This window comes from Gambusia affinis, linkage group LG22 (genome assembly GCF_019740435.1).
Source record: "Gambusia affinis linkage group LG22, SWU_Gaff_1.0, whole genome shotgun sequence".
Classification (NCBI taxonomy): Eukaryota; Metazoa; Chordata; class Actinopteri; order Cyprinodontiformes; family Poeciliidae; genus Gambusia; species Gambusia affinis.
The window spans coordinates 19,958,943-19,979,962 of record NC_057889.1 but is presented as its reverse complement, the minus strand read 5'-3'; the positions used below and the strand labels follow the sequence as shown (position 1 = coordinate 19,979,962).

Genomic DNA, 21,020 nt, shown 5'->3' with positions numbered 1-21,020 from the left:
GATAGCAAATTTCAATTTCATACCACTTCACTAAAATATTAAGTGTGATTTACCCTTTTTTAATGTACTGACAGTAAGACATATCTACATTTTTAAGCAACAGAACATTTTTTGTGGAGTGTATGATGCTGTTTTCATTCCCAGAAGCTTTCCTCCTGGCTGCCTGGCGCTGCTTGGTGCCTGCTGTTGGTCGCATTAAACGCCGCACCGCCTCTGTTTCTGATGTGACAGCTGTAGATCCGCGAGCCATCAGCTCCACCTCGCTCTCCTTCCCGGGATTTGTAGTCTTTCGCGTGGAGAACGCCGCCGCGTGTTATAAAGGCCTTTGTGGGAGTAAAACTACAGTTCCCTCTGCGCTCCTCGAAGGTGTTAGTTGTCAATATGGCTGTTGTCAGACAGACAAAGCGGAGAGGCAAATAATTCGCCTCTGATTAGAAATCCTTGGAAAAGGGTCGTGCAGGGCACTGCCATCAAACTGCGTTATAATTCGGCAGCAGTAAAAGACACCGCTTGGCTTGTGCTTTACTTTTAAAGTTAAATGGTGAAGTGGACTATTTGAACCGAGGTAAGTCATGTACTTTACTGTCTCCAACACTGAAAGTGATGTTATTAATATGAAACGCTCGCTAGCCAGCGACGGCGGCTAACTAAAGGCAGCTAGGAGCGGCTTTGGCACGGCTAGCACATTATGCTAATCACTTCAAAGGCTCTCTGCGACCGAAATAACCCGGGTTGAGTGGGCTGGCGGCTTCTGTGGTGCCAGTGGACTGTTGTCAGGACCAATTCAGAAACGGGACCGCATTAATGAAGTAAAGTCGGACGTGCAAAACGTGTCGCAATGTGTCTGATAAAATGTTTGTGCTGCTCGTGGCTCATTTTGGCTCGGAAACATTCACTCGTCATTAGCTTTTTGGGCAAAGGGCGTGAAAACTGGCATCAACGCCGGGGGCGGCGTGCCTGCAGCTCCGCTGTTCAGAGCGACACATTGGCGCTGTCACTGCGGGCCACATAGTCAGCAAAACAAAAACACATGGATGGAACAGGCACCACGAACCGAGGAGGTCGGTTCGGACAGAACAGGAGGAAGACAAGGAGCGTATAATTGACGTAGCTTGTATGTTATTTGTCAGAAACCTGAACCTCTTATTTATTTTCGCTGAAGTTAGCATTATTATCCATCACTCACAGGGGCGTATCTAGGACGTTTAGGAAGAGGGGTAAGGAGTTCAAATGATGCCCACTGGTTTTGGGTTGACAACCAAAAGCCATAATTGGAACTTTTTTTTGCTTTTTCTTTATGTTGCTTTTCAGTGTAGGTACAGATACTCAAAAGTGGAACATTATAAAAAAGAAAACCTTATGTGACCAGTTATTAATAGTTATTAATAGTTATTAATTAATAGTTGTTAAAATGAGGAAATGTGGCCATATTTTCTTAAACAACCGTGAGAGCACTGAATCAGAAGTTTACAAGTTGGAAAGCAGCTTAACATTTTAATAATGGATTTTATTTATAATGCCCTTTTTATATATTTATCAAAGGGATACCAAGACAGAATGAGCATTTACAATGAATAAAATCAATTAAATGAATAAATGAGAGATTAAAAGAAATATCTCAAAGTGAACCAAAACTTTTGCTAAAAAGAAATTACCAAGTATAAATGTTATTATATTATGATATAATAACATGAAGATATGAATATAATTTATATATTATTAAAAATATTATCTTTAGACATATTTTTATGCAGTGGAGATGCCCACTCATCATTGACAGAAAAACCGTGTAAAAAAAAAAAAATAAATAAATGTCTGGGAAAACTAAATTAAGAATAACTTTTTCACCTCTCCAATGCATTTTGCCTTTTAGAATTTGAACTTCCCTAAAGAGCCATTTTGTACCCATGTACTCAGTTTGTACCAATTTATTTATCGAGATTGCTCGGCATTATTATTGAATTCTGAGGATGGCTAATCATAAAAATGCACGAATCTCTCCTGCAATTTCATTATTGATCAGTTAATGAAGACTCAAATTGCTGCCTGGTTCTATTGATTGATGTCTTGATCCTTAGTGCCATTTCAGTTTCAGTGACCCGACTCAGGATCAAACCAAATACTCTGAGGGATCTCTTGTTTGGAGATGTTATTTACCAGAGTCACACATTTAATTCTTTTACAGTGGAACTGAAACTTGCATTCTTGACAGGGTCCAATCTGACTTTCCTTTCTTGTTGTTTTTGTTTTTTTTTCTTCCAATGGACATCTTTTGGACGAGTAAAACCAGTGAATGCTTAACTTGGTTAATGCTTAATCCGAGCGCATATTTATTCAAAATCCTCAAGTTTGTTTGTGGGACACCTTTGTGAATTTAATTAGAACAAAATCCCTCAAACAACAAGGCGCTTGATTTCTAAGCTTAAAGAAAAGGATGTTTTATGCTGAGCTAAATCATTCCATTGTGTTCTGTGTTTGTTTGGAAGCTCTTGCTAACCAGTGTTTGGAATGCAAACCCACCAGAAAATCTATTTCTGCTCATATTCTTCGTTCAAGCATTAAATGAACTTTCACTAATAGGTGATTTTTTCCATATAATACTCAACAGAGAACTATATGGGAAATCAGTTTAATGAGCTATAAACTGTAAGGAGTCCTCCATTCATAATTTATCCCAGAGATGTTCACTGCTTATCATATAAGCAGTGAACAACTGTGAGTCTAGTTTCACAGTTGGAAGAGGTGTTTATTTTTATCAAATTTTTTGTTGTTGTTGTTTTTCCATCCGGGAAGTCTGAAACTCCAAGTCCAAACAGGAAGCACCTTGTAGTCCCGTCAGCGTACTATTCCACCTGAGCCGTGGAGCTCTGCAGCCCAACCGACTTGCATGCGCAGAAGGGCGTCGACGTCACGCAGCAGCACATATGGGAGGGGTTTTAAAGTTTATTCAGAAATTCGAGTTGACAGGATTGTCACAAGATCATGAGACAAAACAAGAAAGCACAACCAGTAGCAACGGCCTTTGATGGAGCTCTGAGTGCAACTTATGCAGGGAAATCTGATTGGTGGTGGGATTGTGATGTGACGCGCTTCTCTGACGGACTTCATAAGTTCAGAGTTAGGCCTATCACAATAGCAAATTTTACTGGATGATAAAATGTGCCAGAAGTTAATGCTATAAACGATAACATTGCTGTTTTGAGACCATTTTCAAATCATATGATGAACACGTTCTCAAAAATCAATAAATTAGAAATTCTAATAAACATTTAACACTGGAATAGGAAGACAGTTTAAATAAACAAAACGGGTTAAACGACAAAAATTATGACGTCTATGTAAACAAAAACAACGAGTCGAGACCAAAGAACCAGAGTGAAGACTTTAGTCAACCAGTGTTTGGTAGAAAGAGAAAAATGATAAAAACATGCCAGTAAAAATGATTGAGCTTTATTATGAATTTATTATGCGATTAATTTTATTGCTCATTGTGACAGGCCTAGACACAATTATTCTTTTCAGCCGTTGTTTGCATCCTGATTCGCAGCGTCTGGTTTCTTCTGGTGCAGAATTAGGACGCACATCTCACTTGAATGACGCTAAAGACGTTGACGTGAGAACAAATGCAACGTGACCGTTAAGACTGCACGCGCTTTATAAAATGGCAACAATCTTGATTTTATTCATCTGGTCTTTTTTTTGTTGGGTGAAAGGTTTGGAGTTCAAATTGCTGGCAAAAAGTTTGCTGTGGGTCGAATATTAGCAAAAAAAAAGAAATCAGATTTAGGATTGATGCTTGTTGGTTTAGGTTGTCTTGGTGGGAACCTTTTTCTAAGGCAGCTGGTTTTATTTACGGGTATCAGAGTAAAGGGGGTGGAATTCAAACCCTTAAATCATTTCTGAATTTAATAAGTGAAAAAATAAAAAACAATGTATTTCTTTTCCTTCCACTTTCTAAGTGTGCAGAACGTGGTTCTGGCTTGTAACATCCAGTTCCTACAATAAAACAGATGTGAATACTTTAACTGCACCATTCCTTTATTTCTGACCTCCACGTCTTCCCGTCGCTTTCCCGCTCTCCACAGTGACAGAACTGTAGCGAGGAGCCGGTTAACCCCATTTTTTATATTTTAAAGCAGTCGTCATGTCAACGCAGGCTGGGCCGCAGCTGAAAACTGCAAAAAAACATAAAAAAAATCTGCCGCAGTCTGTTTCCAGAGGCATTGATTTGGACTCCAGCAAATTGCTTATGAAAAGCATCCAGTGTGGGTGGCGGCGCAGCGCAGGGATTATGGAGCAGCTCTTAAAGAACGACAGTCTGAATGTTAAGATAGCATCAGCTGTCAAGGTGACTCTGGCAGGCTGCGCGTGTTGCCTGCCGCTTCCCAAAAATAGCTGATTTATTTATTTTTTTTCCTCTGCCTTGCCCCTCCTTTATCTTTTTCTTTCACACTTCTTTATCTTGCTCTCTTCTCTTCTTATCAACTCCTGCTGTTTTTTGTTTTTTTTTCCTCCTTGTGCTTTTCCTTTTTACATATCATTCCTTAAACCCCTCCCATCATTTTCTTTTTTTTTTTTTTTTCTCCCCGTGATGCGACTGTTTCTTATCCTGTGCGCTCCCACATTGTCAGCCTGCGAGTTTCCTGAACTTCCCGCCTGTGCTTCCTGTTTGTCTCTTCCTGCCCAGCAGCAGCAGCAGCAGCAGGATGTCCGACTTCAGTGAGGAGCCGCGCTTCACCATCGAGCAGATAGACCTGCTGCAGCGGCTGCGTCGCACCGGCATGACGAAGCAGGAGATCCTGCACGCGCTCGACACTCTGGACCGGCTGGACCGGGAGCACGGCGACAAGTTCTGCCGCCGCACCTCTTCCTCCTCGTCCACCTACCTCGTAGGCGGGGCCAACAGCTCCGCTGCCAAAACAACCGCCACATCCTTCAACAATAACGCCACTGCCTCGGCAACAACCACCACCACCTCCTCCTCCTCGGCGACGTGCAACGGCGGCGAAGGCGGCGACCACTCCTCCTCCTCCTCCTCCCTCGTCGTGGTCGCCGCCGCCGTCGCCTCGTCCACCACCTCCAAAATCTCCACGGCCACGCAAACGCAGTTCAACAACAGCGGCGGGGGGCTGTCCCCGTCGCCCAGCAACAGCTACGACACGTCCCCGCCCTCGGCCGTGCTGCCGTCGCCCGTGGCGCTGGTGGCGCTGTCGCAGAACGGACGGGACAGCCTGGCCGCCACGCCCAACGGGAAGCTGTCCCCGCCTCGCTACCCGGTGAACAGCGCGGCGGCGTCCAGGGCGTTCGGCTTCGAAACCGCAGAGGAAGACTTGGACGTGGACGACAAGGTGGAGGAGCTGATGAGGTGAGTGGTAGTGGCAGCTGGATGTGGGGGTGGTGGGATTTGGTCTCTGTTTACTTCCTCTCTCACACCTTGACAGAATAAGGCAGATGAACACATAAAGTGCTTCTGAGAGCAGCTTTAAAGGCCTTTTTGTTGATTTTTTTGTTTTGTTTTTTTCATTATTTTTGCTTTTACTCTCTGAGCATTTTCATCATGAATAGCGTGGAATTGATGGCTCTTTTTTTTTCTAAGCTCGAAGGTTTCAGCTCAGAAAAAAAAGAGGCGCACATTTTCTTTCAGAGTTGCTGAAGTGCAGCTGGTGTTGGAGCGCCATTATTTCTTTTCAAAGCCAAAACAACGGGTTCAGTAAAATGTCGCTTCAGCATCACACCGGTTCTGTCTGGAGGTGTCTGAATACGCAACAATCAGAGGTTTAGCTCAAATTTTCTTTTTGTTGTTGGTTTTTTTTCCTAGAATTATAGAAGCATTTATTTTTGTCCTTCCTACAAGAGACACTGTGCAAAAGTCGGCACAGTCTCTGAAAGAGAGGCCTTCTTTTTAGGAACGTCCCAATACAATTTCTTTATTTTTTTTCTTACTTTGAGTATTGACCTGTGCGATATCATTATGAATCATGCCTGTTTTTCCCTCTCATAAATGGAAGAACTTGATTATATAACAAAACGGCAGACATGTGAAATGACATCCCGTCGGTTCTCAGAGCTTAAATGAAGATCTGCCAGACCTTCTTACTGCTCCTCTGAGTGAAAAGGGGCAGTATTGTGTAAATACTGTCCTGCAACTTTTAGATGTGCCTCTGCTGCACCACCTGAATAGAATAATTAGGTCATAGCAAGGCTGTGGAGAACTGATCTACAGAAGGAGGAGGTGATTAAGCCATTTCATTCCAGTGTTTTGTACCTGTGGCACATCTAAAACCTGCAGGACAGCGGCCCTCGAGGACCGGAGTTTGAGATCCCTGATGTAAAGTAAACCTTTTTTGAGCTCCACATAATTAAAAAGATACATGCAGCGTTGCCTTGATTCTTTTATGAATGTTTGAGAAACCCTTTAATCTCCATGGCAACCACTCAGCGATGCTAAACGCCCAGGTGGAGCAAGTTCTGCCTTCGAGGACTAAGCTCCTCCTCCTAGCTGCTGTTTCTGAGCTTCTGCCTCACAGAGCAGCACCAACTCGGCTCCTTCAGACTAGCCAACAGCAATTAGGAAACACCTGCTCATATCGGCTAACTTCTCCGTTTAACATTGTGAAAGGTTTAATAGAGGAGCCATGTTATGATGACTTCCAGGAAGCGGCGTTTCAGAAACAGCAGGAGTTTCCTTAAAGAGACAGAAACCCAATTTCAAGGCGCTAAATCAGGAAGTAATATTTTTGCAAGTCATATTTTACAGCAACTGAAGGTGACATGGTTATATTATTGTCATAAAATGTTGCTGTGCCTGGAAAACTCATAATACTGCCCCATTTAAGATGTAAAAAGTCACTTTAGTTTTTGTAATAACTTCCCATTCTAGATGCTGGAACAGAGAGGCTTTGGCTTTTTTTTTTCTTCTTCTTCTTCTTCTTCTTCTCCCTTGGTTTAATTGTATCCACTTGATAACAGATGTTCTACTATTTATAATATTATTGGCAGCCCTGTTAAAGCTCTCTTAAATTAAATTTGCAGCTGCACAATCTCTCCACTGGTTTTAAATCCAACCTTTTTATTTGAGAACAAAGTACATATTGCTTGCTGTTTTTTAACTAAATTTGTTTCAGGCGTCATGAAGAGGTGCTGCTCTTTAAGCCATGGCAGTCCGGCTGCATTACGGGATCCATCTTCTCTGGAGATGATTTCTGTCAGCAGAAACGGTTCCAGTAGCCGCAGCCGTTCGCACGGGGGGGCGAGGGGGGGTTTAATGTGCGAGCGTCATTAAAACGGATCACGCAGATCATCCGTAGTTCCTGCGAGGCCTATGTAGGTCACGTAGTTACATTTTGACAAATGAGAAAGCTCTGCTGGGTGCAAGTATAGCCTCGAAGCACGAGCGCTGCTTAAATATTAGTGAAACAAGTTGGGACGCATTTGAAACGGTTTCAGCTTCAGAGAGGAGATGATTTAAGATAAAAAAAATAAAAAATAAACAAATAAAAGAAACGCAGCTGTTTGGTTTTGGATGAGGTAGGACTCTGCCCTGCACCTAGCTGGGAACAAAGCATGAAACTCTACTTATCATCTGACATGGCGAGGAGTTAATTAGGCCCATTAGCCTGAAAGGTTCAGTGTTGCTAATCTATCACGGTACACGTGTTAGTCATTTCCTGCTTCCTTCGGAGCGCTTCACACTACATCCTGATTATCACACGGGCGTACGATTGGGTCCCGGGCGCCGGTCCGCCCGTCCCATCACTCATTCTGCTTTAGACTGCACATTACGTAGAGCAGGAGAGGGCTTTGTTGTTGCTGTTATTGTTGTTGGAAAGGGATGTGTAAATTATGTGAAACTTTAAAAGAGTTTTGCAGAAATCAAAGTGAAAAATCTTGCACATTCTGTAGGCATCAATAGAAAGAAAATAGAACCAATGTAGTCACTTTTGACCAATCAAATCAAAATATAGTAACCTTTTCTTTTGAAGATGCTTGTTGTAATTAGACACATTTAATAAGTTAATTAAAAGCACATTTGGGTGCAGCCAAGTCAGCTTTTTTTTTTTTTTTTTTTTTTTTTTTTAGTAAAAGTTCCTGGATGGACGTGGAATGCAAAGCGACAATATTGTAGTAAATGTCTTGTTCTATTGTAAGTAGAACTGTCACAGTAAACAATAAATCAATTGACTGTGTGACAAATTAAAACTTGAATTTAAATTTTCATAATCTATTTTCCTTTTTCTCGTTTCTATCAAAAATGGTCTTCAGTCTGGTGAATTGGTCTCAAATAGCCCTTTTTAAAAAAAAATTTATACATTTTTTTGTTCAGAGACTTTAGAATTGATTTTATCGTTTCTGTTGCTTTTCTTTGTTCTGGATTTTGAAAATGTCTTCCGGTTTCAGTGTTCATCGGAATTTAAATTATGCCGTTGGCTTTATATCACTCAAATGATCTCGAAACAATATTGTCGTTTTACCACCAAGTAAAATTCATCATGAACGGCCGAATTCATGAAGATTTTACTTTGTTAATTTTTGCCCTAATTGAATACAAAAAGCTTCCTTTTGTCCAATTAAAACAAAACTAAAGAAGATGGACATTAAATGTTAAAAGATAAGTCTACATCCAGTGATGTCAGTAACGCGTTAATTTGTAACGCGTTACTGACGTCGGACCACTTTTTTCAGTAACCAGTAATCTAACGCGTTGCTATTTCAAATCCAGTAGTCAGACTACAGTTGCTTATCAAAATCATTTTTGCGTTACTATCTTCTTTTGTTATTTAATCGTATTTCCTCTACTCGTCTTGTCGAGTGACCGACGTCTCTTTGTGACAGAAATGTAAACAATGGAGGGAGATGCGCATTTTGTTGGTGGAAAAACTGGAACTATTTTGAGTTTCTGTCGCCAAGTCCGATTATTATAAACGGCTTTGGGCTTCCTTTTTTTTTTTTTTTAAAGTCGCTTGCAAATTTAATAAGCGGCTGGTTGCGCCTTTTTGGGCTCGTTTTTGAACGTGAAGTTGCTCATTTGGGTTTGGAAATGAGCAGAGACTCATAATAAATCCCAGAATTTGTCCGTCATTAAGGTAGTCTTACTCAGTCTCTCCCTGTTCATCATTTCCCGGATGATCCGTCCCGCTGTGTCTTTGTTAATGTCAAGTTAATATATTACCTCTGAATGACGTCGAGCTTCACATTGCGCTCCAGAAAACTGCAAACATCGAGACCAATATGAACAGTACAATAAACGTGAAAACAGCCACGAATGAACGTGTCTGTAGTTGGCAATGATTATAATGGCAACTTAACGCCATTATGATTATTAATATTACGATAAGTGTCACAAATCTGTGCAGCCATCTGAGCTGTGGAGCTGCAGGAGGAGCTCTGTGCTGTGACACCAAATGCAGGGCCGTAACGCAGAACCTGAAGGCTGGGGGATGGGGGGCTTTACAATCCTTCTTAGAGTTTTCCAGACAACAGTTGGACCACACAAATTACTCACGTTTTTATTTTTTTGTACTGTTTTTTCTACAATCTCCTCTTCAATTCAACCTTATCAGTGGAGACACATTGTTGATGTTACCATTATAAAATAGCTTACAAAAAAGTATTGGCAAAGATCAATGTGATTTTCACAGGAGGTGGAGCGTTGTTGTTAGCAGCTGCTGAAAGTAACTAAAAAGTTACTTTTAGTGTAACTTAGTTACTTTCCAAATCAAGTAGTCAGTAATCCAACTAAGTTACTTTTTCAAGGAGTAATCAGTAGTCCGATTAAAGTTACTTTTTCAAAGTAACTATGCCATCACCGTCTACATCAAACACCTTTGCTTTGACGCCGATCTAGTTTGATTTTTGGGAGCGGTTAACTTGTCAACAAAACCCGGCTGCCCTTCTCATTCCTCTTTTAAACTGCATATTTCCTCCTCTGCAGGGGTCGGGCCTTTATGTTGGCCTCTTCCTCCTCCTCCTCCTCATCCTCCTCTGTCTTGTACAGCAGCTCTTGCTACATTGATTCGCTGGTGTCAATACAAGCAGTTTTTTTTTTTTTTTTTCTTTCCAGGCTCTAATTTTAGCTGCGCCACAAGAGCCCGACGTGGAGGATGTACATATCGATGTCGAGAGTCGTGACGCGCTCTCGGGTCGAGGCTCCTTGGGCGCGCTGCGTTGCGACCGAGCCCGCCTGGAGCTGGGCGGGGGCCTTCCTGTGGGAGACATTAACTTTTCTACATGTTGTTATGGATAAACGCAGCAAACGTTGGAACAGATTCCGTCCCCTGAGGCGAGTTGGGGGGGGCATGGCGGTCCTACGCCTGCGAATCTGTAAATATATATGTAGAAGGGAAAGTGAGGGAGAGGGGCTGACTGGATGCCAGAAAGCAGGGTGGGTACACTGTGTGACTGCACTCTCCTGCAAGTCTCTGCATGTTTTTATTTTATTTTTTTTTTCCCCTCCTCCCTATTAAGTTGGTGGAAATGTCGCCTTGAAGACATTTTGAAAACACGTTGATTGCGTCTCCATTTATAGAGCGGCTGCCTTTGTGTTCCTGTGGAACGCGGCGCTCATTATGCATAAAGGAACAAAAACGTGGTGAAGCTGTCAAAATGGAGGCCTGGATAAAACGGGAGGACTTAATTATTGGCTCGTGACTGACTGCTGTGACGTCTGGGGGGAAAAGTATTCATTCCCTCAGACAGGATGGATCTGTGGATGTCTGTTCCTCATTTTCATTTGGATTCAGGTCTGGACTGTGAACTGAGCTGTTCTGTTAGAGCTCTGACTGTAGATCCGACTGGAAGGTGAACCTCCAACAGGCTGAAAGCCTGAACTGGGTTTCACTGTAGAAATGGTGGGTAGACCAAAAAAAATCCAACTCTTGTCTGCCGACAAACCTGGGTGTCTATTCGGTTGAAGTGAACTTCGGTGCAGTTTGAATGCGTATGTGAACGCCAAGAGGACTGGAGATGGCTCCATAAACGGGAAACGGACTACAGTGAAGGGCACTCTGCGTAAATGAGAGTGCAAACGCACTAGCCTATTGCTAGCGGGAGAAATGTCTGGTTCTCTTGCTAAAGAAAAAATAAATCCTACAACTGCTAAAATGTGACGGCTCTACATTTTTTGTTTACATTTCAGGAGTTGAAGCTCAGTGTCTTCAGAGATTTTCATGTCGTTTCCTTCAGTGGTTCTTTGTGCAGCGCCACCACAGGCGAGGAGGGGAACAGCTTTTTCAAAGTGTTAGGTTCATTTGACACAGTGTATGAAAATATTACAATGTTACAATTTTGATCCTCGATCAAACCCAGTCTAATGGACTATCAGGTGTGAAAACAAAACTGTTCAGTCTTACAGAGTCTTTCATTTCTGCAGCTCCTCCAGTGTTACCTTGGTTGCTTATCTAATTAATGCTCTGGTTGCCATGCCGATTGATTGCAACAGACGTCGGTTTCTTACTCTCTCTGTTCAGATGATGGATTGAACCGAGCTCTCAGGATGTTGTTTTAGAACTAAACTCTGCTTTAAACTTTAAAAGTGCAAAAACAACAGCTTTAATTTAGCATGAGCTTCAGACACTTATTCCACCTTAGGCTGTTTTTTTTTTTTTTGTTTTTTTTTTTTTGCTGTTTTCCGTTCCTGCTACTTGTATTGCGGTCTACGTTTTAATGGTGTTGCTGTGTTTCTGTTTGCAGACGGGACAGCAGTCTGGTCAAAGAGGAGATCAAAGCTTTCCTGGGGAACCGGAGGATTTCTCAGGCTGTCGTGGCTCAAGTGACCGGTTAGTAGCACATGAATCCACTCTGCTGCCAACTCAGCAACTTTCTTACTATATTTGGCAACATTTCCGACAAAAAGAAAATCTGTAACAGCCAAAATCATAATCGCCAGGACAGTGTTTTTAAAGCTCTGCAGTCGGTGCACCGCTACGTTAAATACAGGTATAATTATAAATGTTTTTTTTATTATTATTATTATTTTATATAGAATAATTTTTGTTTAATTTCTTCAACAAAAGTCCCAGTAATAATTGTTTTGATTAGTTTAAAAATAAAAAAAGCAAGCAAACTAAAAAGCAAATATTTTCTACTTAATTTTGCACCCATATTGGTTAAAGTTTGATTTTGTTCCTTTCATTTTAACACCTAAAATAGAAATAAAATGTTGGTTCTTTTGGGGGGAAAAATAAAAAAAAGTTGGCAAATTTTATTTGGTAGCTATTTATTAAAAATATAGATTTGTTTTCTGGCTCTAAGCAGATTATTTGTGTCTGGACTGAGAGCAAAATGACTCTTTGGATTGTAAAGGTTGCCTTAAACTGAAGAGGAGAAAACCTTGATAATGTAACTAAATCAAAATAATCTTCCCTCATCTCTTCTATATTGTCCCAATAGTTCATGAAAGTATAAAACGTGACTTTCCAACCATCTGCACTCTAAACCTGCTTAGTTTTTTATTTATTTATTTTTTTTTTATTTTAACACCTAAAAATAGAAATAAATGCTTCTAATAGTATGTAGAACACATGCAGACCCCACATGGCGCCCTGGGTTGGTTAAAACCACCTAGTTGCCGTTTAACCGTCAGATTGCTGCATGTCGGGATCTGAGTTGTAGTAATGAACAAAGATGTTATCAACCAAATGAAAAAAAAACATTCTTTGACTTTGCCTAAAGGAAAACAGTCTCATCCTTCATGCATTACTCTAAAGCCTTATCCAGAACTCCCATCTACACCTCATATATAATTAAACCAAGAGCAGAATCAGACGTGGAAGCTAAATAAGAGGCATTGTTTGTAAATTACCGACGACGTCGAGGTGCATTTCTTCGATTGCCAGCTGTGATTGGAGGAGGTGGTGAAATCAAAGCCGAGATGGGAGAAAAACACTTCACCCTCTCTCATCTTCTCCTCTATGCCCCTTGGGTCTCTGCTTTCTCATTATTTGCGCGTTGTTCCGGCGCTGTGATTGGCCACACGGCTGCCTTTTTGCTTTCCAGGCATCAGTCAGAGCAGGATCTCCCATTGGCTGCTGCAGCACGGCTCCGACCTGAGCGAGCAGAAGAAGAGGGCTTTCTACCGCTGGTACATCCTGGAGAAAACCACGCCAGGTAACGCGGAGGGTTCAAAAGATTTTCAGATTTATAGACGAGGAAATGTGACGTCATGGTGGAAGTGGAGCTCTTCTCAGTAGTTCCTTCCAGGCTTTTCTTAGGAAGCATTAGCGTGAAAAGCTTAGTCTTAGCGGATGCAGTTTCTCATTCCAGTGTGTAATAAGATGAGCTGGAGGAGTCAGCAATGCAGAGATGAACGCTGATCTCACCTCTACAAGATGAGACATCTTAAATGTTAGCACACACACCTGAACACGTTTTTACAGTTTTAGAAAAAAACAGCCCATACATGTCAAGATCAAAATATGTACAAAAACAAGTACCAGCGAGAACATGAGGGGATACCATGATGGCTGCAGTTTAGGATAAACTATACAATGGCATTTAGAAATATTTAATGGAACCAAAATTACTTGGGAGCGGCTGCATGTGCAGCATTTTTGGGAAATTTTTGTTGGTGATTTTTACACAAGAGCTCCATATTCAACACTTCAAAATGACGAGTTCTGGAGTCAGATGTGGATGTTTACATAATCCCAGGAGGTATATGAAGTGGTGTGATGTGAAAAAGGGGTTTTCATTGCGGTTTTGCGAAACACACAAAGTTTGATGGGGCTGGAAAAACAACTCATCCCAGCGCAGAAACTTTTTATCAGATAACGTCACTTTTTTCAAAATTGGTATTTCCATATTGATTTTCATAATTTCAAATTGCAAAATTTTATGTTCAATGGAAACGCAGCTACTTGCATATTTTAATCTCATGCTATGTTACGCAGGTGTTCTATCTGCATTGATGAAGTCTGACTCACTTCCAGTTGCTGAATGCTTGAGGAAGCTCCAGCGGCAGAGAATATTAACTTGAATAATTCTACCATTGTATTATTGACCACTTGGAGGCGCTGGTAGTGTATTGATCGTCTTTTATTCCTCAATAAAGAATAAAAGAAGACATTATGGGAATACTGATATGGCAACGCACTGTGTTTCTACTAGTGGCTCTGCAGTTCTGGTTCTTTCCCGTGGGAGAACATGTGCTCCCCGTTTACCACTCTGGTTACCCAAACCGCTGTATTTCAGTTTGCGTCTCCCGACCACGAACACACCTGCACCCAGACGAGCGGCTTCGCTCTCTGTGCAGCGCGTTCCGTTGTAACCGATCGCCGGTCCTGCTGCTGCTCCAGGTGCCACTCTGAACATGCGGCCAGCACCGCTGCCTCTGGAGGAGATGGAGTGGAGGCAAACCCCGCCGCCCCTCGCCACCGCCCCCGGGACCTTCCGACTGCGTCGGGGAAGCCGCTTCACCTGGAGGAAGGAGTGCCTGGCTGTGATGGAGAGGTGAGTGTGGAGGAGACGGCTTCATAACGCCGCGGTTATTTCCTCCAGGAGTAAAAGGCAGTCTGGACAATGAAATGACTTCCAGTGTCTGCAATATCAAACATCAGCCCAACAATATTGTTGATATTGTCCTTTGTTGTTGTGAAATTAAATGAATCGGTGTGATTATTATTTCCAGCTACTTCAATGACAACCAGTACCCAGATGAAGCCAAAAGAGAGGAGATAGCCAACGCCTGCAATGCTGTTATTCAGAAACCAGGTAAGCTACACTAACAACTCCTCCCTAAAGAATAAATCAACTTTCATTTCAGGTAAGTCATATTCTTTTTTTGGCTGTGCCCCAGTTCAGCCTTTGTGACGTTTTGTCCTGTGTGGTTTAGAAGCAACTAAACTTACCTTAACCTGCAAAGTTATGCTAGCGCTTTACTATTTAATTTTGAAAGGTTAACAATTGACTGAAAACAGGGCATGTCTTCACATCCTTAAAAAGTCTTAAATTCAATCAGAAGTAAAAAATTATTTGCCCTCAAATATATTAATCACAAGTTTTGAGTTTTGTCATATCAGGACTGTTTAATCTTGTATGTTCTGTTTAGTTTTCTGTTTTCTCACAGGACTTTACTCAAAGTTTGAGTCGCATACAAATGTCTTCACTGCATTCTGTAACTTGAGGCAGTCGTAGCTAGCGGTAACTAAGTGCTAGCTAGCCTACTAGTTTTTTGTTGTTGTTTTTTTTTTTACATCCATCATGGATAAGAGCAAATTTATCACAGGTTGGCTGGATGATGTTCGTCTTCGCCATTGGTTCGCTCCTGTTGCCAACCAGTAAACTTTATTTGTATTTTTTTTTTTTTTTTTTACATTTGTCACAATACAGATCCTTAAATCTATTCCTAATGGTCTTAAAAAGTGGCTAAAAGATTATGAATCAATTGGAGATTATTTCTTAATGTTTCAGCTTTAACTGGTTTGATTTGAAAACTGTGTGAACGTCTGTCTCTACCTGCAGCGCCAAGGAATGTCGCCGTCTCTGTGGGTCACACAGAGGTAACGGCCATAAAATGTACCGCAGCGTTTTGTTTTCAGACTTCAGTGCGTCAGAAATCGCAACTGAAAGAATCTCAAATGCCGCCAGCGTCGTTTCCGTGAATTTAAACATTCTGAAAAAATGTTTCCATTAGATATGAGGCGTGTTAAAGCAAGATTGCTTTGTGTGTTTTCTCCTTAGGGAAGAAGCTGTCTGATCTGGAGAGGGTGACCTCCCTGAAAGTCTACAACTGGTTCGCTAACCGGCGCAAGGAGATCAAGAGACGAGCTAATATCGGTAACGAGGGCGCCACTTGCTAGCAGAGCACGTTGTGTTCTAACGAACGACACATTTAATATTTGATGAACTGAATGTTCACCATAAAACCGATAATCCATCCTCTTCCTCCAAGAAGCAACAATCCTGGAGAGTCATGGGATAGACGTTCAGAGTCCAGGTGGACACTCCAACAGCGACGACATCGATGGGAATGACTTTGCAGAGCAGGTAGAGTGGCATACACACACACACACACACACACACAGAACTAAGCAGCAGCCTGTGTGCTTGGCATAAAACTTGAAGATAAAAAGACGAGCTGCGGCGTTTCAACTGCTGCTTACCTCGCGAAACTCTGTAGTCAGCTTTCACTAAATATAGAAAAAGCACACTTGCTTCACTCTGATGCATTGCCCTCATTAACAAGCCTTCCTGTTGTTGGAACAAATGGAAGCAGAAGTAAGGCAGTGAACCGTCTGTTTGTTCTCAGGCCTGCGACCTGCCCTACTTCGACAAGAGACCTCTCAGCCGACCGTTTGGCCTTTACCGCCTGGAGCCCACCTCACCTACACAGGTAACTGGGAGAAGAATGTAATGAGGGCTAGATTCACTGGTGTCCTCGTGACAGGGGCATGATGGGGAGGGACGAATGCTGAAACCTGATTGGCTCAAAGAGAAATGCACATGAAATACACTGATTTTTAAGATAAAATTTTGAATAAAATGGGGTTAAAATGCTCTAATCTACATCAGGGTTGTAATGGTCTGCAGTTTGAGTTTTGAAGACGGCTTTGAAAAAGAGGGGAAAAAAACAAACTTGCTAGTTATTTAAGCTTTAACTAAACTCCCTATGAGAAAGCATAACCTCATCCCAAACAAATTTTGGAAAAGTTCACCCAAAGTGACACTGAGGATTTTCACTATTAATTTACCATTAAATCTGATATCCCTAAATAAAACCATGTACCATTGATTAACTAATCACCTAATTATATTATAAGACACAAGTGGATTATTATAAACCCAGTCGTTCTACAGAGTGAGCTGAAAGGCTGATGAAGGATTGACTCAGGTCTGCAGCTTATGAAGAGTTGATCATCAGACGTCCTGTTCTAATTTTCCTGTTAGGACGACAGTGCAGCTCACAACGAGCATCAGGACCCCATCTCTCTGGCCGTGGAGATGGCCGCCGTCAACCACACCATCTTGGCGCTGTCCAGAACCGGAGGCGTGCCCAACGACATCAAGACCGAGTCCCTGGAGGATGAATGAGGCGCTCAGGAACAAAGCCCAGTCGAGACGGGGGACGACAGGGAGCGTTTAAAAAGACAGAGCAAAAAAAAGAAAAGACCAAAATAATCCGACTTAGTAAAATCGTCTCCGCTCCTCCCAGAACTTCCATGTAAAACAATGATTACCCCCACCTCTCCTTCCTCTCCCCCCACTATTTTACTCACTATACTGACCCAGCTGGCGGACATTGCTACTGTAGGCTTTGTGACAGAAGCAGCAGCAGCCGGTTGTGAACCTCCCGCCTAACGGCGGCTCCTCTCTGGGACCGGGTCTCCCAGGAACTCCTCTCCCTTCCCAAAACAGGATACCTCTTCTTCTTCTTCTTCTTCAGTTTTTCTCTCCTCTTCCTTCCCCCAGCAGCCTGGTCGTCTGAGCCGATCCTCAGTCTCACCTCAACCTCAGAAAAACTAAACGACGCACTGTGTATATATAATAAACTTCTAAAGGTTCTCAGTCACCCTCACCTCATGACATACTACCTACACCCTCAGATTCACCTCTTCGCAGTGCAGAGCATCAGAAGAGGAGCCGTCCGCTGATGAAGAGCGCCTCCTCCTCTTCCTGTCCGGCTGCGAGGCGGTCGTTCGGGGATCGTTTGACCCCGGCGCAGGTCCGGCCAGTCTCTACCGAAGTTCTGCTTTCCTTTCCCTCGCAGTCGCGCTGCTGCATTCGATCGACGCCAAACCAACTTTGCAAAATGTCTGTTAAGAAGTAGCCTTACCTCCCCACTGCTGGTTGTTCATATCCCACCGTTCCAAAGCGCACAAACAAAATCTGCACAGTTCAAGTTACTACCCAACAACAGCAGCTGCAGCAGGGTTTTTTTTTTTTGTTTTTGGTTTTTTTTTCCTCCCTAGTCTCTGGTGTTAAACTCCCCTTGGAGTCGTTGAGGATGAATCAACCTCCCTAAGATGTCCAGTAAGGGAACAGTTGCTTTGTTTTCCATGCCATCCATGCCAAAGGAAGTGGCTCTGTGCTGAGTGAACCCAAAGCGATCTCTTAACTCCTTTGGTGTCGATTCCTCCTCGGTGTTCAGTGAAGCCTCTCCAGCTGCAGTAGGGTCGACACTACAGCAGGCCTGTGTCTGGACTGGTAGGTACTGGCAGGCACTTATATTATACCCCTAAGCTATTTACTACTTCTGTGACGCTGCCTCTTTATAATGATAATAATGTAAGCTATGTGCTTTTTTTTTTTTTTTTTTTTTTTATATATACAGCAAATATTAAATTAGACTGAATCCACACTGGAGATAAATATCAAAGAACTCTACAAACTTCTGTTTATTTTATGTTTTTTTCTATTTCACCTATAAATAACCTCAAAGGGAAGCGTTGAAGGGAACCAGTCACTTCAGGTGTCTTGGTTTCTTGTCGTCCTCAATGACAGTTCTCCAAAACTCTGGGTGTAGAGGAGCCTAGCTTCCTCTCTACTGCAGATGGATTATATTGTGGCAAGAAGAAACCGCCAGCCTGGCAGTGTCCAAAAAATAGCTTTTAGTGTTAATAAATGGTTGGGTTGTCCAAAGGACAGGAAGTGGTGCAAAAGTTCCCGTGACTGATAGTTTGAGTCTCTACACTAGGGTTTAGCCTGCATCGTTCACTGCACCACATGCACCACAGCTCCATCTTGGGGTTCAAATGGAATTGATGATTTCCTATTTCCTGGTTGGGGGTCAGCGGGGGCGACTGCAACTCTCCTCTGAAGTCAGATTTTCCACTAGGAAAGTGGGAGCAACTCCAACTACCCAAAGTTCCAACTTATAAAGTTGACTTTGAATTTAAATATTGCTGCTACATGATGCACCTATGACTAAATCGATGTTTGCTTATGGAAAGTAAAGCTTAAAATGTTTGTAAAAATGTACTGGAGACCATGTTGAAATTCAGATTTTTTTATTTTTTAAACTCAGGTCTGACATCAAAACCGACTCAGTTGCATAACTGGAATTTGATCCAGTATTGAAATAGTTTGGACTGGACCCGGACAGGTTGGCACTGCGACACTTTTGCTGCTGGCGCCGGCGTTTGGCACCCCCACGGGTTATAGTTGAAGCGGCAGATCCAAGTCTGTAATGGGCTCTGAACTAAAACCACTTGGTAACCGCTGCTAAGCTAATATTCACCACTCTTGTTTTTGTATTCGTCTTGTTCTCAGACTTAAATACTGGAGAAGAGGATGGAATATTTTTCAGGAAAAAATAAAAAAAGACGCTCATTATTCCTGATAACAGTATTAAAATAAGAAGTCTGCCTTTCTGACGCATCAAAACTTCTCAAACTGTAACCATGTGGGACTATGTTGTATGATGGCATATGCATTTTAATTAACTAGTAAAGATGAGCTAATTGTTTTTATTCAATACAGAGAAGCACATACAGCTGCTAAAACTGTTTTCTAATGTTTAACATTTATGATTTTGATACATAAACCTAAGTAAAAATATACAAACTCAACTAAAACTAAATTTTGTTCTTATTTAAAATTTCTTATTCAGAATATTTTCTGCTGTTTTTCTCTTTAGATTTACACAAGTCTAACAACCTAGTATTAGCTGGGTAATTAGTTGGGTTATCTGCTGAGGTAGCTAGGCCAGTTGACACTTATAGGTGTTAAACTGTTAACTTAAGAGTGGTTGATAGCACTCCTTTAGTTTTTACACAAGCACTGAATTCAGCAGAATACAGTTAGAGATCATGAGAAAGGTGAGGCTATGCTAGGCTAGATCAAACCTCAAAAGATTTAAAAACTATTTTTTTTTTCTGTTAGTCGTTACTGCTTTGGATATGTTTGATCTAAAAATCATGTTTATTTTTGTATGAATATATTATAAAGCTAATATTTTCTGCAGTGAAAGTTTCAACTTTGTGAAACTTTCACTGCTCTTGGGGGCCCCCTGTAGGTTCAGGAGAGGCTATGCAGATGATTGTCTGTTTGCCTTGAGCTCGCGCAAGATTCAAGATGCAAAGTGAGGAGATATTTTTGGACAAAGTCATGCTGGCTGTGCGTTTCCCCTGCCTTTATGCCACCATTCTACCTTCATGTTAATACTTCTTAACAAAAAAAAAGTTATTAAAATTTTTAGGCCACCCGGTTCATGCAAGACTGTCCAATGGTTTTGGAGAACTGAAAAAAAAAACCCTCATGGCAAGAAAACATATCTTGTGATTCTTCATATCTAAAATGATTTGATGTTTGTGATTAACCAAGTTACATGTTACAACACTGAAAGTGTTTTAACTTTAGTTTTTTTGTTTTTGTTTTGTTTTTCCATGCTCATAACTCCCCATGCTGGGTTCTGGTCTAGAAAAGCTAATCGACAGCTTCCGCTTGTAAGAAGCTAAGAAACAAAACTGGTTTTTAAAGGAAGTGGTTAAAAAAAAAAAAAAGTATGTATTTATCCTAATTTTTTTTTTTATGGTAATGTACAAAGACGAATGATATGCTTTGAAATGAACCATGCTTTATAGTTAAATTAATGATTTTTCATTTTACCAAACTTATTTTTCTATTATCGTTTTAGCATTTGGCTGTCCTCCATTGTCCGACTGAGCAACAGTTTCATGAAAAGGCCAACAAAGATGCACCTTATGAAAAGTATTGATGAGTAAGCTTGAGCTGTAACCTCCACCAGTGTGCTACAATACAGTTATACACACGGTAGGGCTGGTGTAGCATTAACACGTCGCACATCGTATCCCATCTGTGATGGATGTCTGTGTCTCTACACACCAACCAGATCGGTTCAGGTTAATGAAGGGAGGAACACTGCAGAGTGCGTTCAGAGATTTTTCTCTCAATAAATCATATTCAGATGTCTGCCTTTAACTTTGACATGCCATGATTTGTCAAACTACTGGTTTGTGTGTGCGCGTCTGTGCGTGTGTGTGTGTGTGTGTGTGTGTGGTGGACGCTTACCAGAACTGAGAGGCGTCCTCATACGGCGTGGCTACGTGTCGGTCAATGTCTTCAAG

The 21,020-nt window shown here is 41.8% G+C and overlaps 1 protein-coding gene across 5 annotated transcripts; it reads left to right on the top strand.

Annotated features, from left to right (window-relative positions):
• Nucleotides 1-342: 342 nt before the first annotated feature.
• On the top strand, nt 343-20,676 carry hmbox1b (homeobox containing 1 b). 5 transcript variants are annotated; one of them, XR_006369638.1, is made up of 11 exons: nt 343-565; nt 4,691-5,365; nt 11,689-11,774; nt 12,994-13,104; nt 14,292-14,445; nt 14,624-14,706; nt 15,676-15,771; nt 15,887-15,981; nt 16,244-16,327; nt 16,882-18,138; nt 20,570-20,676. XR_006369638.1 is itself a non-coding variant. In XM_044106794.1 (10 exons), the coding sequence occupies exons 2-10, from the start codon at nt 4,707-4,709 to the stop codon at nt 17,023-17,025; spliced, it is 1,512 nt and encodes a 503-aa protein (XP_043962729.1). In that variant the 5' UTR covers nt 343-565; nt 4,688-4,706; the 3' UTR covers nt 17,026-18,197. The 5 variants fall into 5 exon arrangements, 4 of the variants coding, with proteins under 4 accessions (XP_043962729.1, XP_043962728.1, XP_043962730.1 ...); XM_044106794.1 differs by lacking the exon at nt 20,570-20,676 and having other exon boundaries at nt 4,688-5,365; nt 16,882-18,197; XM_044106793.1 differs by lacking the exon at nt 20,570-20,676 and having other exon boundaries at nt 16,882-18,196.
• Nucleotides 20,677-21,020: the final 344 nt, after the last annotated feature.